The 19,243-nt window shown below is 52.0% G+C and overlaps 1 protein-coding gene across 2 annotated transcripts in view; it reads right to left on the bottom strand.

Annotated features, from left to right (window-relative positions):
* Window positions 1-653: 653 nt before the first annotated feature.
* Window positions 654-19,243, bottom strand: part of DHCR24 (24-dehydrocholesterol reductase) — a 35,186-nt gene continuing 16,596 nt past the window's right edge. Inside the window, exons 5-9 of one of the 2 annotated variants that reach the window (XM_004273804.4) lie at window positions 18,602-18,865; window positions 13,741-13,884; window positions 4,950-5,147; window positions 4,641-4,819; window positions 654-3,576 (exon numbers count right to left, since the gene is read on the bottom strand). In XM_004273804.4, the coding sequence (XP_004273852.1) occupies window positions 3,423-3,576; window positions 4,641-4,819; window positions 4,950-5,147; window positions 13,741-13,884; window positions 18,602-18,865 (939 nt within the window). In that variant the 3' untranslated portion in view covers window positions 654-3,422. The remainder of the gene's footprint in view (window positions 3,577-4,640; window positions 4,820-4,949; window positions 5,148-13,740; window positions 13,885-18,601; window positions 18,866-19,243) is intronic. The other variant, XM_033435426.2, reaches the window with a different exon arrangement.

The following is a 19,243-nucleotide window of genomic DNA, read 5'->3' as shown; positions in this document are numbered from 1 at the left end:
CTGCTACCACCTATGGCCTGGTTGTCATCTGCGTCCAAATAACAGAAGAGCCAGGAGAACCTCACACAGGGCTTTACCACTTCTGCTCACAGTCTCCTAGAGCGACTCTAACCCAAGGGCCCATCTGAGGGTGAGGGAGGCTGGGAAATGTAGTCCAGTGGTGTGCTCAAAGGGAGGAAGGGGTTTTAGTGGACAGTTGGTGGTCTCTACCAGTGTGTAAATGAGGAAAGAGTCTCAATAGGATTAACTGATTTGCCAAAATTAGTTAGGTCATCCAAGTGACAAAGCCAGGACTGCGGCCCAGAGCTTCTGTCATGTCTGCTGCCTTAAAAAGCACAGCCCCACCTCGATCTGAGCCCCACCTCACCTGAACTCTTCTCACTGGTCTCCTAGCTTCCAAGTTTCTCCTTGTACTCTGTTCTCCACCCTGCAGATAGGGGAATATTATCAACATCTACGCCAGATCATTGTGACGGTGACGGAAATTCAAAAACAGTTAAGAAAATCACCCTGGTCCCTCTGCCCTAACACACCTGTCCCTTCCCCCACGCCATCTTCTAGCCCTCGCGGGTTCAGAGGGAAATTGGAGCCTGCACTTGAGCCAGGAGTGCCTCTACGTCGGGGTCCCCAGAGCAAGAAACGACAAAGGCTACTTTCCAGATCACACTTTTATTCTTACAGAAGCGGGGTCCACACAGCCATAGGGACATGAAGTGTTCAGACAGTAGGCACAGCGCCTGCAGCTGCAGAGCCTGCTGGGGGGTGGGGGGGACCCAGGCCTTTTTCCGTGGTCCCCACGATTAAGGAAAAAACTAAAAATCACACAGCATTCACTGCCACCCCCATCCCCACCCCTTCCCTCTCAGTAACAGCTAATTAGATTATGCATCCTTCCAGCCAAAGAAACTGGCTAGAATCCGGATTTTACAGAAAACCTTCATGCAGAGAAACTCAGCGTTCCGGAAGGGAGAGGCCTCTTCTTATACTTTCCACACACGCTGCCCCACTCCCGCCACGTGCCAAGTTTAATTCCACCTGAAACCACCATCTGGATGGGTAGTGACGAGACTGGCTACAAGAAAGAGCTGGTCACTCAGCTCAACATGCTTGGAAGACTGCCCCTTTCTAGGCAAGATATCACTGAAGCGAAACACTAACCTGAGGCTGGTGTGATCCCCAGACCCTCCCTCCCTTCTGAGCCCCGGGTTCCGAGTGAGGTCTGCGAAGGGCAGGATTTTTGCCTTGTAGGACTGAGGATAACAGAAGCTGCTGGCATCTCTGGCCACACTCCCAGGGGCCCAGGGACGGAGGCCCCACTGGTGAAAGGATGGGACCTTATCTGTGGGGCTAACCTAGTTCGGGCTCACCATTCCTCTACAGTAAGTAGGATCATCAGTTTAGCGCCGAGCGGGAGGCCCACGGGCCCACTAGGAGAGCTAATGCCAGTATTCACGTGCTTTGCATACAAGCGAGAAAATGAGGTTTCTTATTTTTTTCTTACGCCCCCTCCAGAGGCCAAATGGGGAAGAGTGGTTCCTCTGCCATCTGAGTGTCCTGAATGCGCCCAGAACTCCCAGGAACGCGCCAAGACACTACAGCGTGCCAAGCCCAGGGCAGGATGAGCGAGCCTCGGCAGCCAGAGCACAGCTCTGGGAGGATCCTGGCAACCTGTGGTGACAAGACTGACACTTCCGTGCAGGCCATGGCTGCGCCTTTCTGAAAAGACGAGAGCTGGCCTTGGGCTGAAGGAAGGACCTTAAATGGGAGACAACCCCCAAGCGTCCACTTGGATCATTTGTTTTTCCTCTGACTATCCACACAAGAGGCTTTTCATGGGGTTTGCAGTCGTGGTGTTTAAGACAGCTCTGCGCTCCTACAGCAGAAGGGCCTCAGGTGGTCTTGTGTGCGCTGATGTGACAGATGAGGAAACTACAGCTCAGAGGGACAAATGACTTGCCCACGGGTGCAGAGCTCGTGAGGAACACAGCAAGGACTGAAACCCAGGCCTCCTGGCTCCTGGTGCAGTGGTCCCTCTCTCTCTCTCTCTCTCTCTCTCCCAAAATGTCACTGCCTGGCACAGTTCACTGAATTCCAGCTTCCCTTACACAATTCCCTCTCAGATTCTGGGTTTTCAGCTGAGGCTGGGCAGTTCTTAAGACAGAGCTGCACAACCAACCAAGCTCTACTAGGCAGGCAGGGACCTGGGAAGGTTTCCTTCCCTCTGGAACGGAAATGGAGCTAACTTTTCTCTGAGCTTAGGATTTGTAAGGCACTAAAATTAACTACAGTTGGGGGCCGGGGGAGAAAGAAAAAAAGGGGGAGATGAGTGGTTGGAGAAATCAAGCTGATGCTGTTTTCTTTCAGCCCCGCAGTGAGGAACCCCACGAAGCCGAGTGACGGCGGGCTCCATTTTCCTGCTTGGCGCGGTCCCACCCCCCCCAACTCCCACCCCTACTGCAGAGCAGAGGACACAGCCCCACCATGGCAAAGCGGGTTCTGGGAACAAGAGCCATGGAGGGTGGAGAGGCAAGAATGAGCCCAGGTCCTCTGGATTCAATTCAGAGCAGAGACCGCTCACCCAGCCTGGGCAGGTGTCCCAGGCCTGGGCCTGGCCAGGATTCAACCCTGAAGTGTCTTCTCCAAGGACACGGTCCCCTCTGAGTGGACCTGGGCAACGGCTGCAGTGGGCCTGCAAGCCTGAGCGTGAAGGAGGAAGGGGCAAGGCGCCACCGAGCACGGCAGGGAGAACTTTGGAATCAGACCTGGCTTTGGCACAGCACATCTTAGGCCCGCCCGCCCGCCCGCCCCATCTGTTGCCCTCCCAAGACCCCAGGGATGGAGAGGAACCTTCCTTCCTTCCCTCCGCGAGGAGGTCTTGCAGCTGACAAGTGATGGCAGCGCAACTCGAGGGCACCCCCTTCAGCCAAACCCGAGCCCAGGTGACCTAACATGGAGCCTTCCCGGACTCAACCACTGAATCCAAAGCACTTAGTCCGACGTGACGCTGAGTGGGAAGCCGTGCTAACAGCAGCTGCCGCTTCTCCGGCACCTCTGCTGCGACAGGCGCTTGACTTAGATGACAGTAGCAGGAAGACGGCATTACCCCCTTTCAACAGGTGAGGAACAGGGCTCAGAGTGGCTGAGTGACTCACTCAGAGTCACACAGCTCATGAGTGGCAGAACTGGGAACTAGACTCGGGTCTGTCTGACTCCAAATCTCACGTCCTGGCCACTCTGCTTGGCTGCCCCTGGAGGCTGGGAGCAAGTGTCGGGGCCGCCTGGGTGGGGGTTCTGGGGGGGTTTCTTTCTGAAAGTGTGGATCTGGCAGAGCAGCCAAGCTTGAGTGGAGGGAAGATAGATGCCTTCTGGCCCTGGGGACAGGGTCCGCCCTCGCGTCCGCCTCCTTCCGGGTGGGCTCCGGCTCAGTGCCTGGCAGCCTTGCAGATCTTGTCATAGACCTCCGGGAAGGCGTCCTGGCAGCCGAGCTGTTTCCGCAGCCTATGGTACAGGGAGCCGTCAAACATCTCCCAGAACTCCTCCCGGTCCATGTAGCAGTCGGCATACAGCATCTGGAACCTGCAGCGCAGACACAAGGGTGAGGACTCGGGGACGGGGGTCAGAGGGGTGGGGAGGGGAAAGGGGAGCAAAGAACCCCAGCCATCCCTAATGCGCCCCTCACGCACCGCCTGCTCTGCAGGGCAGGACGCGCTTTTGGAGGATTTCTCTTGTTTAATCCCCCTAATGAGCTAGTGGTTGGGGCTGGTGCAGGAATTCTTATCCCCATTTTACAGACGGGGAGTCTGGGCTCAGGGCTTTAAGTGGCAGTGGAGGCAGAGTCAGGAGAAGAATGCAGGGCACTGCATGCCCGTCTCCCTGATATGCTCACCAGGCTGCTTTCTCTCTCTTTTTTGACGGTCAGTAAACTGCACATAAGGAAAGTGTACAACTTGAAGCTACAAGGATATATGGCACAACACAGGGAATACAGCCAATATTTTATCGTAACTATAAATAGAGTATGACCTTCAAAAATTGTGAATCACTAAATTGTACACCTGTAACATATAATATTGTACAGCAACTATACTTCAATAACATAAATAAATAAAATAAGCAAAAAAAATTTTTTTTAATAAATTGAAAAACAAGAAACGTACTGCTTGATAAGTTTGATGTATGTCTGTAACCTTGAAACTGTCACCTCAGTCCAGGTAACGGCCATATCCATCACCCCCAAACTTTCTTCATGCCCCGAATTCCCCTGTGTTGTCTGTCCGTCACCCTCCACAATCCCAGGCAGAACTGCCTTCTGTCACCATGGGTTCATCTGCATTTCCCAGAATTTTATATAAATAAAAAATATATATCTAAATAGAATCATACAGGACTCTTTTTTCCTGGCTTCTTTCCGTCAGCATAATTATTTTGAGATTCGTCCACATGGATTTTGCACGTCCACGGTTTGTTCCAGGACGTTTCTGAGCAATGCTCTGTCCAGGCCTCTGTGTGGCTTTCGTGGTCCTGAGTCCCCCCCGCTCCTCAGCTTTGGCCTCCAACCTGGAGTGGGAGCCCCTGGACACGTCTAAAGCACCCCCATCAGTGCTCTGTGGCTGACGGCCACACTCTGGGCACTCACTCACCCGTGCACACTTCGGACGAACTTCTCCAACTGCCTCATGCAGGACCGGGCTTCAAAGTGCTTCACGCGCGGCTCCCCGTAGGCACCAATGTCGACGTAGAGCTCGGCCTCGTTTCCCTTGGGGTGCACCAGGCCCGGCTGGCTGGGCAGGATGAATGGGCACAGCCAGATGGGGTAGACCTGGGGGGCCAGGGAGGGCGTGTTGGTGCTTTTCCTCCCCCAGGAGGCAGGCTCTGCAGCACTCCCCTCTCTCTGCTGCTCACACGCCACCCTCACCCCGCGTCCCCGCTGAGCTCCCGGCCCGGCTCACGTGGATGTCGCTGTGGAAGGTGTGCAGGGCCTGCGGCAGGCATTTCATGGGCACCAGCATGTCCTGCACCACGTGGTGCTGCTCGTACAGCTTGCGCAGCGTCTCGCCCTGGGTCAGCTTCAGGAGGGAGATCTTGGGAGGCACCATCCAACCAAAGAGGTAGCGGAAGACGGGGTTGTTGCCAAAGGGGATGATGTCCTAAAAGACAAGGGTTGGGGATGGAGAGAAGGAACTCAGCAGGGCCCAGTGTCCCCACGTGCCAGGGACTGGGTCCTCCTCTGGTACTGGACAGAAATGTGACGGGTCCACTCCTATCTGGGGGGGCGTGGTGGTACCCAGCCGGATCTGGGTTTGATTCCCAGCTCCGGCATTTATCAGCTATGATGTTGATCTTGGGCTGGGGACTTAACCTCCCTGAGCTCAGTTTCCTGATCTGCAAAATGGGGCTTGTGAGAATGAATGGTAAGATACCAAATGGAAGGCACTCAGCCCATTGCCTGAAGCAAAATGACAACGAAGCTATCGTTGCTGTTCTAGTTGTTGAGGTCAGTGTGGCCGGCACAGAGCAGGCACTCCATAAATGTTTGAGAATGCCGTTGAATGGCAAGAGGGATGGATACTCAGAGAGCTTAAGCAGTTTCCCTAAGGTCACACCGCCAGAGACGGCTCCCACCGAGGTGGGGAAGGTCTCGCTCAGGTTCAACGATGAGCCCTTCGCTTTACAGCATATCCTGAGAGGCCTTCTCTGACGCCCCTATTAAAATGTCACTGCTTCTCACCCCTCCACACACACAAACAGCAAATTCTTGCTCACCTGTCAAGGCCAAGCTACCTTCAATCCTAGGCAGAGCTAGCCACTTTCTCTTGTTCCTGTGGCCCTGCACAGTGCGACCCCGCCTGCCTCCCCCAAGCTGGCCTCTTGGGAAACCCCCCTGAGCAGGGCTGTCCTTACTCTTCCACTCCTCAAACCTCCACAAGGGAGGAGCCCCCCATTCACGATCGTCCTCCCTGCCCCCAGTCTGCCGTCTTCCCGAGGGCTGCCAGCGTGCACCTGACACCCCATCCTCATAGCTCCTGGGCCCTCGAAGCCAAGGACATTCCTTCATTCGTTAGACAATGACGAGGTGCCTGTGTGCTCAGGTGCCAGGTTCTGTGCTGGGTGCTGGGGATACCCAGATCATTGAGACGTGGTCCCTGACCTCAGGTGTGAAGAGCTGCAACAGAGAGATGCAGAGGCAGCTCATAAAAGGGTCCACGTCAGACTAGGGTCAGTGGGGGCTGCCCAAAGAAGCCCCCATGCTAAGCTTCAGAGGCTGCATGACTCTTCCTCTCCCCTCCCCTCCCCTGGAATCATCTCCTCTGATCACCAGCCCACTCCCATGAGGGAGGGCGGGGCCCGTCTGCTCTCTTCTCTGTTAGATTCCGGCTCCTACACCAGTTCCTGGCTCACAACAGGAGCTCAGGAAATAGCGTGGCTTTTATTGTTCCCTTGGTTGTCCTTGGAAAAGCCACACAGGCCCATAGCAGAAATCCCCCCTCGAAGGCTAAGCCCTGATCCCATTTCCCTCACAGCCCTGACCACTCATCATTCCTCCTCCATCCCAATCTCTTTCCCCTCCACAAAGGCAACCATTCTTAGGAATTATTTGTGTACCCTTCTAGAGACATTCGATGCACAGACAAGTCCGTGGGCTTAAGAAAAACACAAGTCGCAAATGGCAGCGTCTACTAGCCTCCTGCGTATCACTGTATCCTGGGTGTCAGCACACAGAGCGCTACTGCATTCTTTGTCCTGGATGCCTGACACTGTACAGACAGACCTCGTTTTATTGCACTTCTGATCTGTGATCAGTGATCTTTGATGTCACTACTCTGACTTGCTGACGGCTCAGATAATGGTTAGCATTTTTTAGCAATAAAGTATTTTTAAATTAAGGTATGCCCTTTTTTTTTAGACATAATGCTAGTACCCACTTAATAGACCACACTATAGTGTAAACATAACATTTATATGCGGTGGGACAACACTGTAAAGCAATTATAGTCTAATAAAGATATTAAATTAAAAAAAATATATATATATATATATGCACTGGGAAACCAAAAAATTCGTGTAACTCACTTTATTGTGATATTTGCTTTACTGCAGTGGTCTGGAACCCAACATGCAATATCTCCAAGGTCACCCTTCACGGGGTGGGGCTGCAAAGTCCTAGCCCCCTGGCCTCAAGGTGGGACAGCCCTGGAGGGCCATCCAGCCCCAGAGCTCCCTGTGGGTTGGCTGAGGTCTTTGTTGTGGCTGCCTGACACCTCCGCTTTTCCCTCTGCCCGGCCCTGCTTCCCTTTCCTCTCGCAGTTGAGGATCGCCAGAGTTCTCCTGAACAAGCTTCCTGTGTGCACATCTTGGTAGTAAAACACCCATCCTTCCAGATTCTTCCTTTAACTTCAGGCAGTACAGGCTAGAGTTTAACAGCACAAAAATAGAAGACAGACCTCATTTTGAAACCTAGCTCTGTGGTTTTAAAACCCATCCAGGAGTTCTCTGCTACTCCTTTCTTCAAGAGGTGGAGCTTAATTCCCCCCTCCTTGGGTGTGGGCCAGACTTGGTGACTCGCTCTAATAAGAGAGTATGGTGGGAGTGGTGAGGTGACAAGACTGCATCATGGAAAGCACTGAGGACCCCTCCTTGGTCTCTCTCTTGGATCACCTGCTCTGGGGGAAGCCAGCTGCCCTGCTGTGAGGACACTTGAGCAGCCCAGGTGGCAAGGAACGGAGGCCTCTTGTCAACAGCCACGTGAGGGACCCTTCCAGGAAGCAGATTCTCCAGCCCTACTAGGGCCTCCAGCACACCAGCCCTGCCGACACCTTGACTGCAGCCCTGAGCCATAAACACCCACATCGTCGCTCTCCAATCCCTGAGCCTCGAAACTGGGCAGTTGTTTTAATCCTCACAATTTGGGGTTAATTCATTATGCAGCAATAGATAACCAATACACTCTTATCTCTTACTGAGTTGTGTTACTCTGGATAACCTAAACCAGTTTCTTCATCTGTTAAGTGGAAACAGCACTAGGACCTACCCTCACAGGGCTGTTAGGAAGACGGAGAGAATGCATGTAAAGTGTCTGGCCTAAGAACTAACATGTAAGGAGTGATTCATGTTAATTGCTGCTGTTACCATGCTGATGTGCTCACGTACTTTGCTGGCCCCTCTTTCCTTTCCTGTCTCTTAAATATCCCTGCTCTTGACAAAACCACACCTCCCACATCCTTAACACTGCTCCTGGCAGGGATAAAGAGGGACTCGGGGGTCTTCTGCCTTTGGCAAAACTTTCCACCAAACGTTCTGGGCCTGGACACTGCTCAAAGGAGGACTAACAGGGATGGGGGAAGCCCAGAGCTCCCCAGGCCTTGATGAAGCCTCTGCTGCCCACTCCTCCATCCCTTACCACTGCCCTGTCACATCCTGCCTGAGAGACCTAGCCCACGATTAGAAGTGACCCGACACCTCCTCCTAGGAGACCACCAGGTGTAATTCCTTCATGCCTGACATCCCTATTTATCTCAGTCACGGTGGACTTTTGGGTGCCTCCCACTAGCACCCTTGATGTGCTACAGCGATGCAATGTCTTTTAACCTGACCCCACTGGCCGCTGTTCCCCCATCTTCCAAACCCCTCCCCTGTGCTCTCTCATGGTCTAAACAGCAACCCCCCTCCATCCTCAAGCTCTTCTCTCGACCATCGTGTCCTTTCCTTGCTCTTAGCTCGTACCCGGCTGGCCCCTGCAGCCCTCCGAGGTGGTATCATTTTCTCTCCATGACCCTCTGGGGTAGACGGAGGTGAGGTGGGCTCCTCATTACTGCTTCTAGGTCTCTGCCCCTCCCATTCTCTGAAAACCCTCAGCAGCTTTGCAGCCACCTGCCCTTCATCTCCACCCCCATCATCTCCCTCTTTCCCAGATCACTACCACCTTCTTCAACACTCATCTTATCACTGATGTGATTTAATATCCACCTCTATGATCTTTCCCACGCCCCAGCCTCCTCTCTGTCCTCCAGCGATCTTACCTTCCACCTGGCCTCTGCCCTGACTCTCATGTCACACTCCAGAGCAGGGGATGACGAACTATAGCCGGTGGGAGTCGGTCTGCAAGCGGATCCAGCCTGCTGGCCAAATCTGGGCCCTGCCTGTGTTTATACATAGTATCACTGGAGCACAGCCATGCACGTTTGTTTGTGCACTGCCTGTGGCTGCTTTTGCGCTACAAGGGCAGCGCTGAGCAGCTGCGACAGGACGTATGACCCACATACGTCATATGTATGACCCCTAAAGCTTTCGCTATTTGGCCCTTTAAGAAAGTTTGCTGACCTCTCGATGTTGTCCTATTGTCTGTATTCATTGCCTCTGCTGACTTGGAAAAAGAAAAAGCACGTCAGAGCTGTGAGCTGAGTTTATTCAGTGTCTCACTGACTATAGCCTGGGAGACCCGCTCTCAAACAGCTCTGAGAAACCGTTCCGAAGAGGTAAAGGCCAGAGCAGTATGTATGGGATTTTGGGGAAGCGTACATGTAATCAGGCACTGGTCTCGGTCGAAGGTTGTTGCTAGTTACGAGGCACAGCCGTCTTCTTAATGGTTTTGGTACTTTTCTAAGTATGGGAAGATCCAAGAATTTGGGTTCATAAAATTTTCTCCTCAAAATATCTACCTATCTGAAGGCTGTCTTTATCTGCCGGTTTTCCCATAGCACAGAGTGCCTCATTACTGACCTTTGCCCTGAATTCCTTTCAGGGGGTGTTGACGGCAAGGCCTAATGACTTCATTCCTGCAGAACTGGATGGTAGGCAACATGCTTCATTTGGCATCTCCATAGTTTCAACTCCAAGCGTTCGCCCTCTGGCCATCCATCACTAACTCTCCTTCCTGCTGCCCATGCCCTCCAGTGCTCTGACGTCAATTCTTCACCCCAAGGGGCACCCAGGCCACCATATGAGTCCCTTCAGCCCCGCACATCCTCACTGCCCTGCCTCAGCTGGCTCGGATTTCATCCCGATCATGTCCTGGCTTTTCCAACCCTGCCCCACTTGTCATACTCATTTGCAAAACCTCAACCGTGGTTAAATCTAACTTTCTCCCTATGCTGTACCCCGTCCACAGAGCTGAACGTGTGAAAATCCACAACCACCAGGGCTGGTCTCACTGTAAACTCGTCATGAATATTTGGCAGGCCCAGTGCTGCCCAGCAATCCTATGACATTTCCCCAGTTAATTCATTCCCACGCTCCAAGGGACAAATTTCCCATCTCCTCTCTCCTCAGTCCTTCAACAACCCCTCACCCCTCATCTCAGCTAAAATCCTTGCTTCCTATCTCACTGAGAAAACAGAAGAACTCCCACACCCTCCCACCACCAAATGGTCCTCCTGTTTGTATCAACTGTTCCATTAACACTTCCTCCCTCCTGTCCAGTGGGTGAATCTCCGTGCTCTCACCTAAAGGCAACCTCTCCACCTGAGCACAGGATCCATCCATCCTCAAGGTTCACCCTGTGAGCACACCCTCTCCCCTGCACTGCCAGCACGTCAACATGCAGTAACCTCTCCCTTCTTGAAAGTCACACATGGACTTCCCTGGCGGTCCAGTGGTTAACACTCTGCACTTCCACTGCAGGGGGCACGGGTTTGATCCCTGGTTGGGGAACTAAGATCCCATGTGCCGTGTGGCACAGCCAAAAAAAAAATAAAAATAAAAAATAAAACAGGCACACAAAATATTTCCTCTCGATCCTGCATCCCCCTCTGGCTCCCACCCTACTTTTCTGCTTTCCCTTATACTGAGCCTTCTCAGATTTCCATTTTCACTGTCTCCACTTCCCTGTCTCTGTTTTCTCTCGAACCCACGTCAGGCTTTCAGCCCCATGGCTCAAGGTCATGAGTGACCTTCTCACGACTAAGACCAGGGGTCGATGCTTTGTCGTCATCTCACGCAGGGGCATTTGACACAGCTGTTCATCTTCCTTCTTGACACGCTGTCCTCAGGTAGCTTCCGGGATGCCAGTCCTCCTGGGTTTCTCCTCCCCTCGGGCTGACGACGTCTTCTCCTCTCCTGGCTGCTTCCTCCTCCCTCAACTTGCAGGGCTTGGCTCTGGGACTTCTCTTCTCTAACCTCCCTCACTCATCTAGTCCCACGGTGTTAATTAACATTTCTCTGCTGATGATACCCAGTGATATGGATTTCTTCGACCTCTGCCCTGAAGATCTGACATATGTGCCAGCTGCCCACTCAACGTCCCACCTGGATGTCTGAAAAGCATCTCACGCTGACATGTCCCAAGCCAAACTTCTGATTTTCCTTCCCAGACCCCTCCCCCATGTTGTCCACAGCAGTCAATGGCACCTGGGGTCACCCAGTTGCTTGGGTCCCTAACCTTGGAATCACACCCAAGGGCAATCTGTGGGAAACCCCGCTGGTTGGTTCAACCTTCACAGCACCTCCCAGATCTGAGACCCCTTTCCTCCTCCACCGCTACCACCCCGGACGACACAATCTTCTTTCTTCCGCTCTCCCACTCTTGCCACCTCCACCCCATCCACTCTCCACCTAGCTGTCAAAATTATCCTTTTAAAACAAACATCAGGTCATGTCACTTTTCTGCACCAAGTCCTCCACTGGCTTCCTTACCACACAAGGTAAAACATAAAGTCCTCCCCGACCTACAAGGACCCACATGATCTAGGCCATGGCTGCCGTCTGACAGCATTCTCCACCATGGGTCTAGCTCAAGGGCCTTCTTGCTGTCTTCAGAAACACGCAGCCCTGCTGTGACCACCTGCACCTTGCTGTGATGCAAAAGAATGGAGCTGGACCCCCACCTCACACCATATACAAAACTTAACTTAAAATGGATCAAGAACCTACATATAAGAGCTAAAACCATAAAGCTTTTAGAAGATAAGGCAGGAAGAAATCTTCGTGACTTTGGGATTTAGCAATGGATTCTTAGATACGACACTAAAAGCACGAGTAACTAAAGAAAAAATAGATCAGCTGGACTTCATCAAAACCAAAAACTTTCGTGAATCAAAAGACATTATCGGGACTTCCCTGGCGGTCCAATGGTTAAGACTTCGCCTTCCAATACAGGGGGTGCGGGTTCCATCCCTGGTCGGGGAGTAAGATCCCACATGCCTCACGGCCAAACAACCGAAACAGAAGCAATACTGTAACAAATTCAATAAAGACTTTAAAAATGGTCCACATCAAAAAAAATCTAAAAAAAAAAAAAGACATTATCAAGGAAGTGAAAGACAACCTACAGATTGAGAGGAAATATTTGCAAATCATGTATTTGATAAGGGTCTAATATCCAGAATATATATAGAACTCTTACAACTCAACAACAAAGATCAATAACTCAATTAAAATTGGGCAAAGGATCTGAACAGACACTTCTCCAAGAAGTATCCAAATGGCCAACAGGCACATGGAAGGATACTGAACATCGCTAGTCATTAGGAAAATGCAAATCAAAATCACAGTGCGATTCCACTTCTTACCCACTAGGATAGCTATCGCAAAAAAACCAGAAAACAACAAGTGCTGGTGAGAATGTAGAGAAACTGGAACCTACACATGCTGCTGTTGAGAATGTAAAATGGCTCAGCCACCATGGAAAACGTCTGGCGGTTCCTCAACAGGTTACACACAGAATCATCACACGACCCAGCAGTTCCACTCCTAGGCGTGTATCCTCCAAAACTGAAAACTAGTACCCAGACAAATTCTTGTACATGAATGTTTGCAGCAGCACTGTTCACAATGCCGACAGGTGGAAACAACTCAAATGTCCACCAGCAGGTGAGTGGAAAAACAAACTGTGGTCCAGCCACACGATGGAGAATTATTCAGCCACGAAAAGGAATGATGTGCTGATACATGCTCCAGCATGGATGAACCTTGAAAACAGGCTCAGTGAAAGAAGCCGGGCACAAAAGGCCACATGGTGTATGATTCCATTTAAATAAAATGTCTAGAACAGGTAAATCCACAGAGACAGAATGCAAGACTGATGGTTGCCAGAGTCTGGGGAAAGGGAATGGGGAGTAGCTGCTTAACGGGTGCAGGATTTCCTCTTAGGGCAAAGAAAATATTTTGAAACTAGATATAGTGGACACACACATCATGAATGTACCAAAATACCACTGAACTGTACACGTTAAAATGTTTGATTTTATGTTTTCACTTCAATTAAAAAAAAGAAATAAAAAGCTACCCACTCAGCCCATCTGAGGACCTGTGCTCTGGCTCCTCCTCTGCCTGGCGTGTCCTCCCTATGTTCAGGTCCCACTCACAAGGCGTCTCCTGAGAGGCCTTCCCTGGCCACTTATTTAAAATGTCACTGTTCCCCGTCGCTCATCACACAACAGCAAATTCCTGCTCACACGTCAAGGCCACGCTTGACAGCTACCTCCAGCCCTGGGCAGGACCAGCCACTTCCTCTTCTCAGGCCACAGTCTGTCTGCTCGGCTGGGCTACAGCTCCTCAAGGACAGAACAGGTCTGTGTTCCCCAAAGCACGGGGCCCCGCGCCCCACCTTCTGGCACAGGCAGGTGTGTGGGGAGAGCCCGCTGCTTTAAGGCAGTGGCCGCTCCTGAAGAAGGAAGCACTGTGCTGCTGGGTAAGAGGCTGTTCTGGTCCCTAGGACAAAGCCACTCTTTTCCCCCAAGGGAGGGGAAACCATCCTGGTTGCCAGCCTAGCCAGGAGCCAGGACTACCAGGAAATCCTAGCCTCACCTGGAGCTCCCAGAAGATGCTGCGCGTGTGCCGGTGGTAGTAGTGTCTCAAGGGGATGTACTCCAGGCCCTCGCGCTTTGTCTTCAGGTAGTTCTCCACGTGCTTGAAGAACCAGGGCTTGTAGTAGTTGCCAATGCTATTCAGCTGCAATGACAGAGGGCACTGTGTCAGGCCACAGGCAAGCCCCAAAGCCATCGGGGCGTAACAGTGATACCCGGCTTCTGTTCAGCACTCCTGGCCTCTCCAGAGCTCTTTCATGTCTAGTATTGCCTTGGAGGCTCTTGAAAGCCGGGCGAGGTTACTAAGCAGAGCCGGCATTCTCTAGCAGAGAGAGCAGAAGCTCACAGAGGTTAAGTGGTGAGCCCTGGGCCCAACAGCGAACTCCTGACAGGCTCGAGAGCTCAGCCTGCTACTCCTCCTCGGTGAGAGAACTGAAGTGCCGATGTCTGTCGCCATCGGCCACAGTGCAGCGCTCCATACAGGCGTGTTCCTCCCCACCTCCCTCCCACGAGGCCAGCGTCGGCACGAACACGGAGCGTGGGTCATCGTCCCCACTGGGTCCCACAGCCGACAGCACTAACTGACCACGTTGCTCTCCCTGCTGCCCTGGACCAAGCTCCACATCCTCTGGCCACAGCGCTCCCCGCCACGCAGCCACCATCAACGGAGGAAGCTCACAGTAAAGCTACCGTCTTCCCTGGCACTGGGCCCCGTGGTCTCCAAGCCTAAATCATATATTTAGCTGGTGTTTTCTTCAGCCCTAAATGGTTCAGGACTCTATCTACTGTGTGCCCTGGGATGACTTAGCTTCTCTGAGCCTCAGCTTCCTCACCCATGAAAGGAACTGTGGGCCGATGCTTTTGAGACAGGCAGGGCAGCAACCCGGAAGGGTCATGGGCTTCAGGTTGGGCGGCTGAGGCCAGACCCTGGCTGTCACCCACTAGCTGTGTGACCTGGCGCAGGACACTCTGAGCTTGTTTCTTCATGTGTAAAATGGCAATAAAAATAAATACTTTGTGGGAGATCTCTGTGACTATTAGAAATTACATACACACACACTGCAGACGCTCGGGCCCATGTCATACCAGCTTCTCTTGGGGTGGGAGAGGCACCCGAGTTTTATGGGGCAGGTGAGATCACACCCAGCAAAGGGACAGGAGGAAGCAGAGAGTGGAGGCCGCGTAGGAGAGGTAGAATGTTGCCAGGGGACCATCAGGGAGGGAAAGACAGGAGCAGAGGCAAGAAGTAAGCAAGCCCAGGGTGGCTGGAGGATAATCACAGCACGGGCTAAGCGCCCACACTCCAGGGAGGCAGGACCAGCACCCGAGTATTCACTCTTTGTCCCCTCCATGACTTTGCATACATTCATTATCTCTTCCATGACCTTGCACACATTCCTTCTTTATCTCCTCCACGACCTTGCACAGCAGGGCTGTCCCTGCTTCACTAACCAGGAGAAAGAATCATCAAGGTTGAAGGGACTACCTGAGGTCACAAGGCTGGCAAGAGGCAAGGACTCAAGCACATTCCATGTTGCAAAAGAAGGCCAAGGCGGACGGCAGAGAACCTTGAATGGTGGGTTCTGGAATGTGGGCATTATATATAAAAAAAAAAAAACTATTAATTTTTTTCCTGATTCTAAAAGCAACGTACGCTCCTTGTGAAAACTTCAGACACTGCAGTAATGTGTAACCCGAGAGATGCCCCTGCAGCCTCACCCTCCAGAGGGAACTACTAAAAACCGATGTGTATTCATTAGGTTTTATTTTCACACACACACAGATTTATATAAATGGGACTGCCGTGTGCCTACTGTTTACTGATCTGCTGTCTCCAATTATAATGCACTAGGCTGATCCTGGCAGGTTATTTAGCGTCTCTGAGCCTCATTTTCAGTACAGGCAAAATGGTTAGAGAGACTACAAGAGATAAGGCAGGAAGAGCCGAGCACAGGGCCTGCCCACAGCAGGGGCACAGTATTCAGTTCCCGGCCCTCTCACTGCACCCAGCCCCTCGGCAGCTCCCTCCACCCTGGAGCCAGGCAACCTCTGCCCTCCACCTCTGGCAGCCAACACTTGCAGCCCATCTGGGGGTCACCGCTGTGTGCAGGCCACTCTGCAGTGGGGAAGCCAGGCCACAAAGTACCAGGAACCGGGCTAAAGAGCCTGCCTGCCCAAGTCAGTTAGAGCGTGGAAAGTGCGGGGCAGGGCAGAAGTCACCATAGGCTGGCCTCCACCTGCGAATGCAAAGGGGAGTCAGATCCAACAGGAACAGAGCAGCTTGATCTAACCCCAGGTGGACCTGGTCACACACCGGCAGAGGCACCAGCTGCGTGATGAACCCGAGACTCGGGGGTACCTGCACTCCTGGTGTTCGTGGACTCATCGGTAACTCTTTGTGCCAGAGAAGCCCGGGACATGATAAAGAACCTGGATGGTACGTCTCTCCTGGGGCACACGGCGGCCGTGGCAGCCAAGAGGCGGCAGGAGTTCCAGTTCCAGCCCAGGCACTTAGATAACAAGCCACTTCCTATCTCTGGGCTCCCCTGTAAAACGGGGGTGGCTGCCTTCCCCCAGGGTGGACAGTGCCTGGGCACGCAGGGACAAACGCCCGAGCAGCCTGCCGAACAGGCATGTTTGGGAGAAATGCTCTTCAGATGAAACACGCACATGCCTCTGGCACCCATCACTCTCCCCCGGCCCCAGGCCCCATTCTCATCCGGCATCATGGGAACACTTTGCAAAAGTCTATGGCCCGAGGTCCGGCTCCTCTGCCACCGATACCAGGCAAGCCTCTGGGGAAAACCTTGGTCTTCCTGGGAAATAAGGGAACTGGTCAGAGTGTTCAAATGATTTAAAAGCTGTACAATCCCTTTTGCCCAACTGCAACCTTAGGTGGTACCTAATACATCAAAGAGATGACTTTCAGTACAAAGGGGGTGGTGATACCCCTTGGTCCCAGCCCTTAACTTATCACCACTGGCAGCCTCCAGAGGAACATCTCAGACGAGGTGGAAAACCTCTGGACGAGGCCTCCTTGCCAGGTGACTAGGTTCAGAGTGACACACTGCCTGGCCTTTGGCCCGACCTGAGCTCAGGCAGAGCCAGGGCCCGGGGACACCAGAACATTTGGGCTCAGTGTCTGAAGCCCCACTCCTTCTCCAGGATCTCCATCCTCCAGTGCTCACTAGTGTCCCATAAAGAATGGTGCTCGATCAAAGTCTGCAGATGATGACAAATTCTAGAAGCTGGTATGGCGGGAAACAAACACCCAACCAGGAGTCAGAGACCCAAACTTAAATCTGCCCCATGCTTGCCGTGGGTCTTCAGAGGAGCCTCTTTCCCCTTCTGGGCCTCCGTTCCTTATTTGGAGAGGGAATTGTATCAGATGATTTTTGAGTCCTTTTGGATTTTAAAATGCTTTAAGTATATAGGGATAGATCAAGAGCCTTAAAAGTGCCTATCCTTTGTTGTACTAATTCTACTTGAAGGTATTATTCAAATTATAGACAAAAGATGTCCACTGCTACATTAATTAAAATAATGAAAACCAGGGTGCCACTTTAATTTCCAACTATGGGGCAGTGGTTTAGTAGAGGATAGGGCATTTGCTCACTGCAATGTTTCTGTAGTCATTAAACATGAAGGTAATGTAACGATATGTAGAAATGCTTATCGCACTAAACCAGAAACTACAAATTTGAACTGGTGATCACAGCTGAAGACAAACAAACCGAAACACTGTGCAAAGAGATGGTAACCTTGAAAGTACCTGAGAACTGCAAAATAAGACGAGCTACTATTTTTAACCCTATCAGATTGGCAAAAATGAAAGAGTGATGCTATCCAGCACTGGCAAGAACATGGGGGAAAGGTATTCTCACACACCACTGTGTCGCTGGAAGTGGACAGAAGCGCACATTTCTGGCAGGTCACTGGTCATGTCTATCAATATTTAATATATTCAAACCCCTGGGTCAGGCATTCCTTTTTTTGGACTCAATCCTACAGAAATGCATGTACAAGAGGCCAAGGATAGATGCGAGAGAATCTTCAATGCAATATTATTTGTAAGAGCAAAACATTTTAAGCAAAATAAATGCTCATCGGGAAGCAATGAGTTAGGCTAATTACAGGCAACAACAGAAAGCACGGGATAAAACGAGGGCACGGGCATGTACACACGCCTACATGTGCATGCACACACACAGGCCTTGAAGAGTGCAGTGTTACAAGTGGTTACCCTGGGAGCATGCTTGGGTGAAGAGATGCACTTTAACTTTTTCCTTATATATTTCAACATTGTTGTACTACTTTTGTAAAAGCTTTAAAAACATCTGTGCATCGAAAGGAGAGGAAATAAATCTATCAAACACGTTAGCAAGAGCCAGATTGGGTCATATTTATAGGTGGAGCCTCTTCCTTCCTTTTACTTCGGTACACTTTCCAAGCCTCCCATAATAAGCACAAATCCTTTCTCAATGGAGAAAGAACGGCTATTAAAAATTACACAGCGTACGCTGAAGGGGTGTGAATCTGAGGCATCAAATCAATTACTCAAATCTTGGCTTCGTCATCTTGTGGAAGTTTACATGGCCTCTTGGAGCCTCGGTTTCTTCATCTATAAAATGGGGTTACTGTGAGGATCAAAGATTACGCCTATCAAGAGACACACACGTTACCTGGCAGATGGTAGGGGCAGAGTAAATGGATACTTTGGTCACAGCCTAAGACGGCGGACTACAGATCCTGCTGCCCAGGTGGGCTGACCCAGGGCTGCCTCAAAGAGCGTGGCTGCCGGGGTTAGGGTGGGGAATCAGGCTCTATCCCAGCCCATCCAGGCCCTCCTCCTCCGGGCCTACCTTGCCAGGCTCGGCCTCATCCGTCATGACACCCGTCATGATTACAGCTTCCTCCAGGGAGTAGAGCAGCCCTTCCACGAAGTGGTTCTCCTGCCGCTGGGACTCACGGGTGAACCTGTCACAGATGGCCTCCAGGCCGCACACCGGCTCAAACCGCAGCTTGACGTACTTCTTGGCGGGGATGATGCGGATTTCGGCGGCCACCAGGAAGCCCAGGGTCCCGCAGGACCAGGGCACAGCGTAGAACAGGTCCGAGTTTTCCGACTGTGAGGCGGAGTGGACACATGCTGAATGTTTGACCCCCAAACCCCGCGCTGCAGCGAGTCATCAGCGGGGCGCAGAGGACCCGGGGCCTGGGCTAAATCCCTGTCCTGGCCTATCTGTGTCAACCTGAACAAGGACCTCGCAACTGCACTTTCTGGGCCTCAGTCCTCCCCCTGCAGCTTCAGCATGACATTTGACCTTACACTGCCCTCTGTATCAGGGATGCTCAGGGAAAGTGCATCCTCTCTCCTCCACCTGGGCACAGCCCCTGGACCACAGGCTACCCAGGAAGAGGCCAGGACCAGCTCTGGCCAGAGTCCTAAAATGAGGGACCAAGGGCCAGGGGTCCCAGGTCAGGCTAGAGAGAGATGAACCCTT

Source organism: Orcinus orca, chromosome 1 (assembly GCF_937001465.1).
Source record: "Orcinus orca chromosome 1, mOrcOrc1.1, whole genome shotgun sequence".
NCBI classification, from domain to species: domain Eukaryota; kingdom Metazoa; phylum Chordata; class Mammalia; order Artiodactyla; family Delphinidae; genus Orcinus; species Orcinus orca.
Note: the sequence above shows the minus strand (reverse complement) of the source record. Positions and strands in the feature narration are given on the sequence as shown.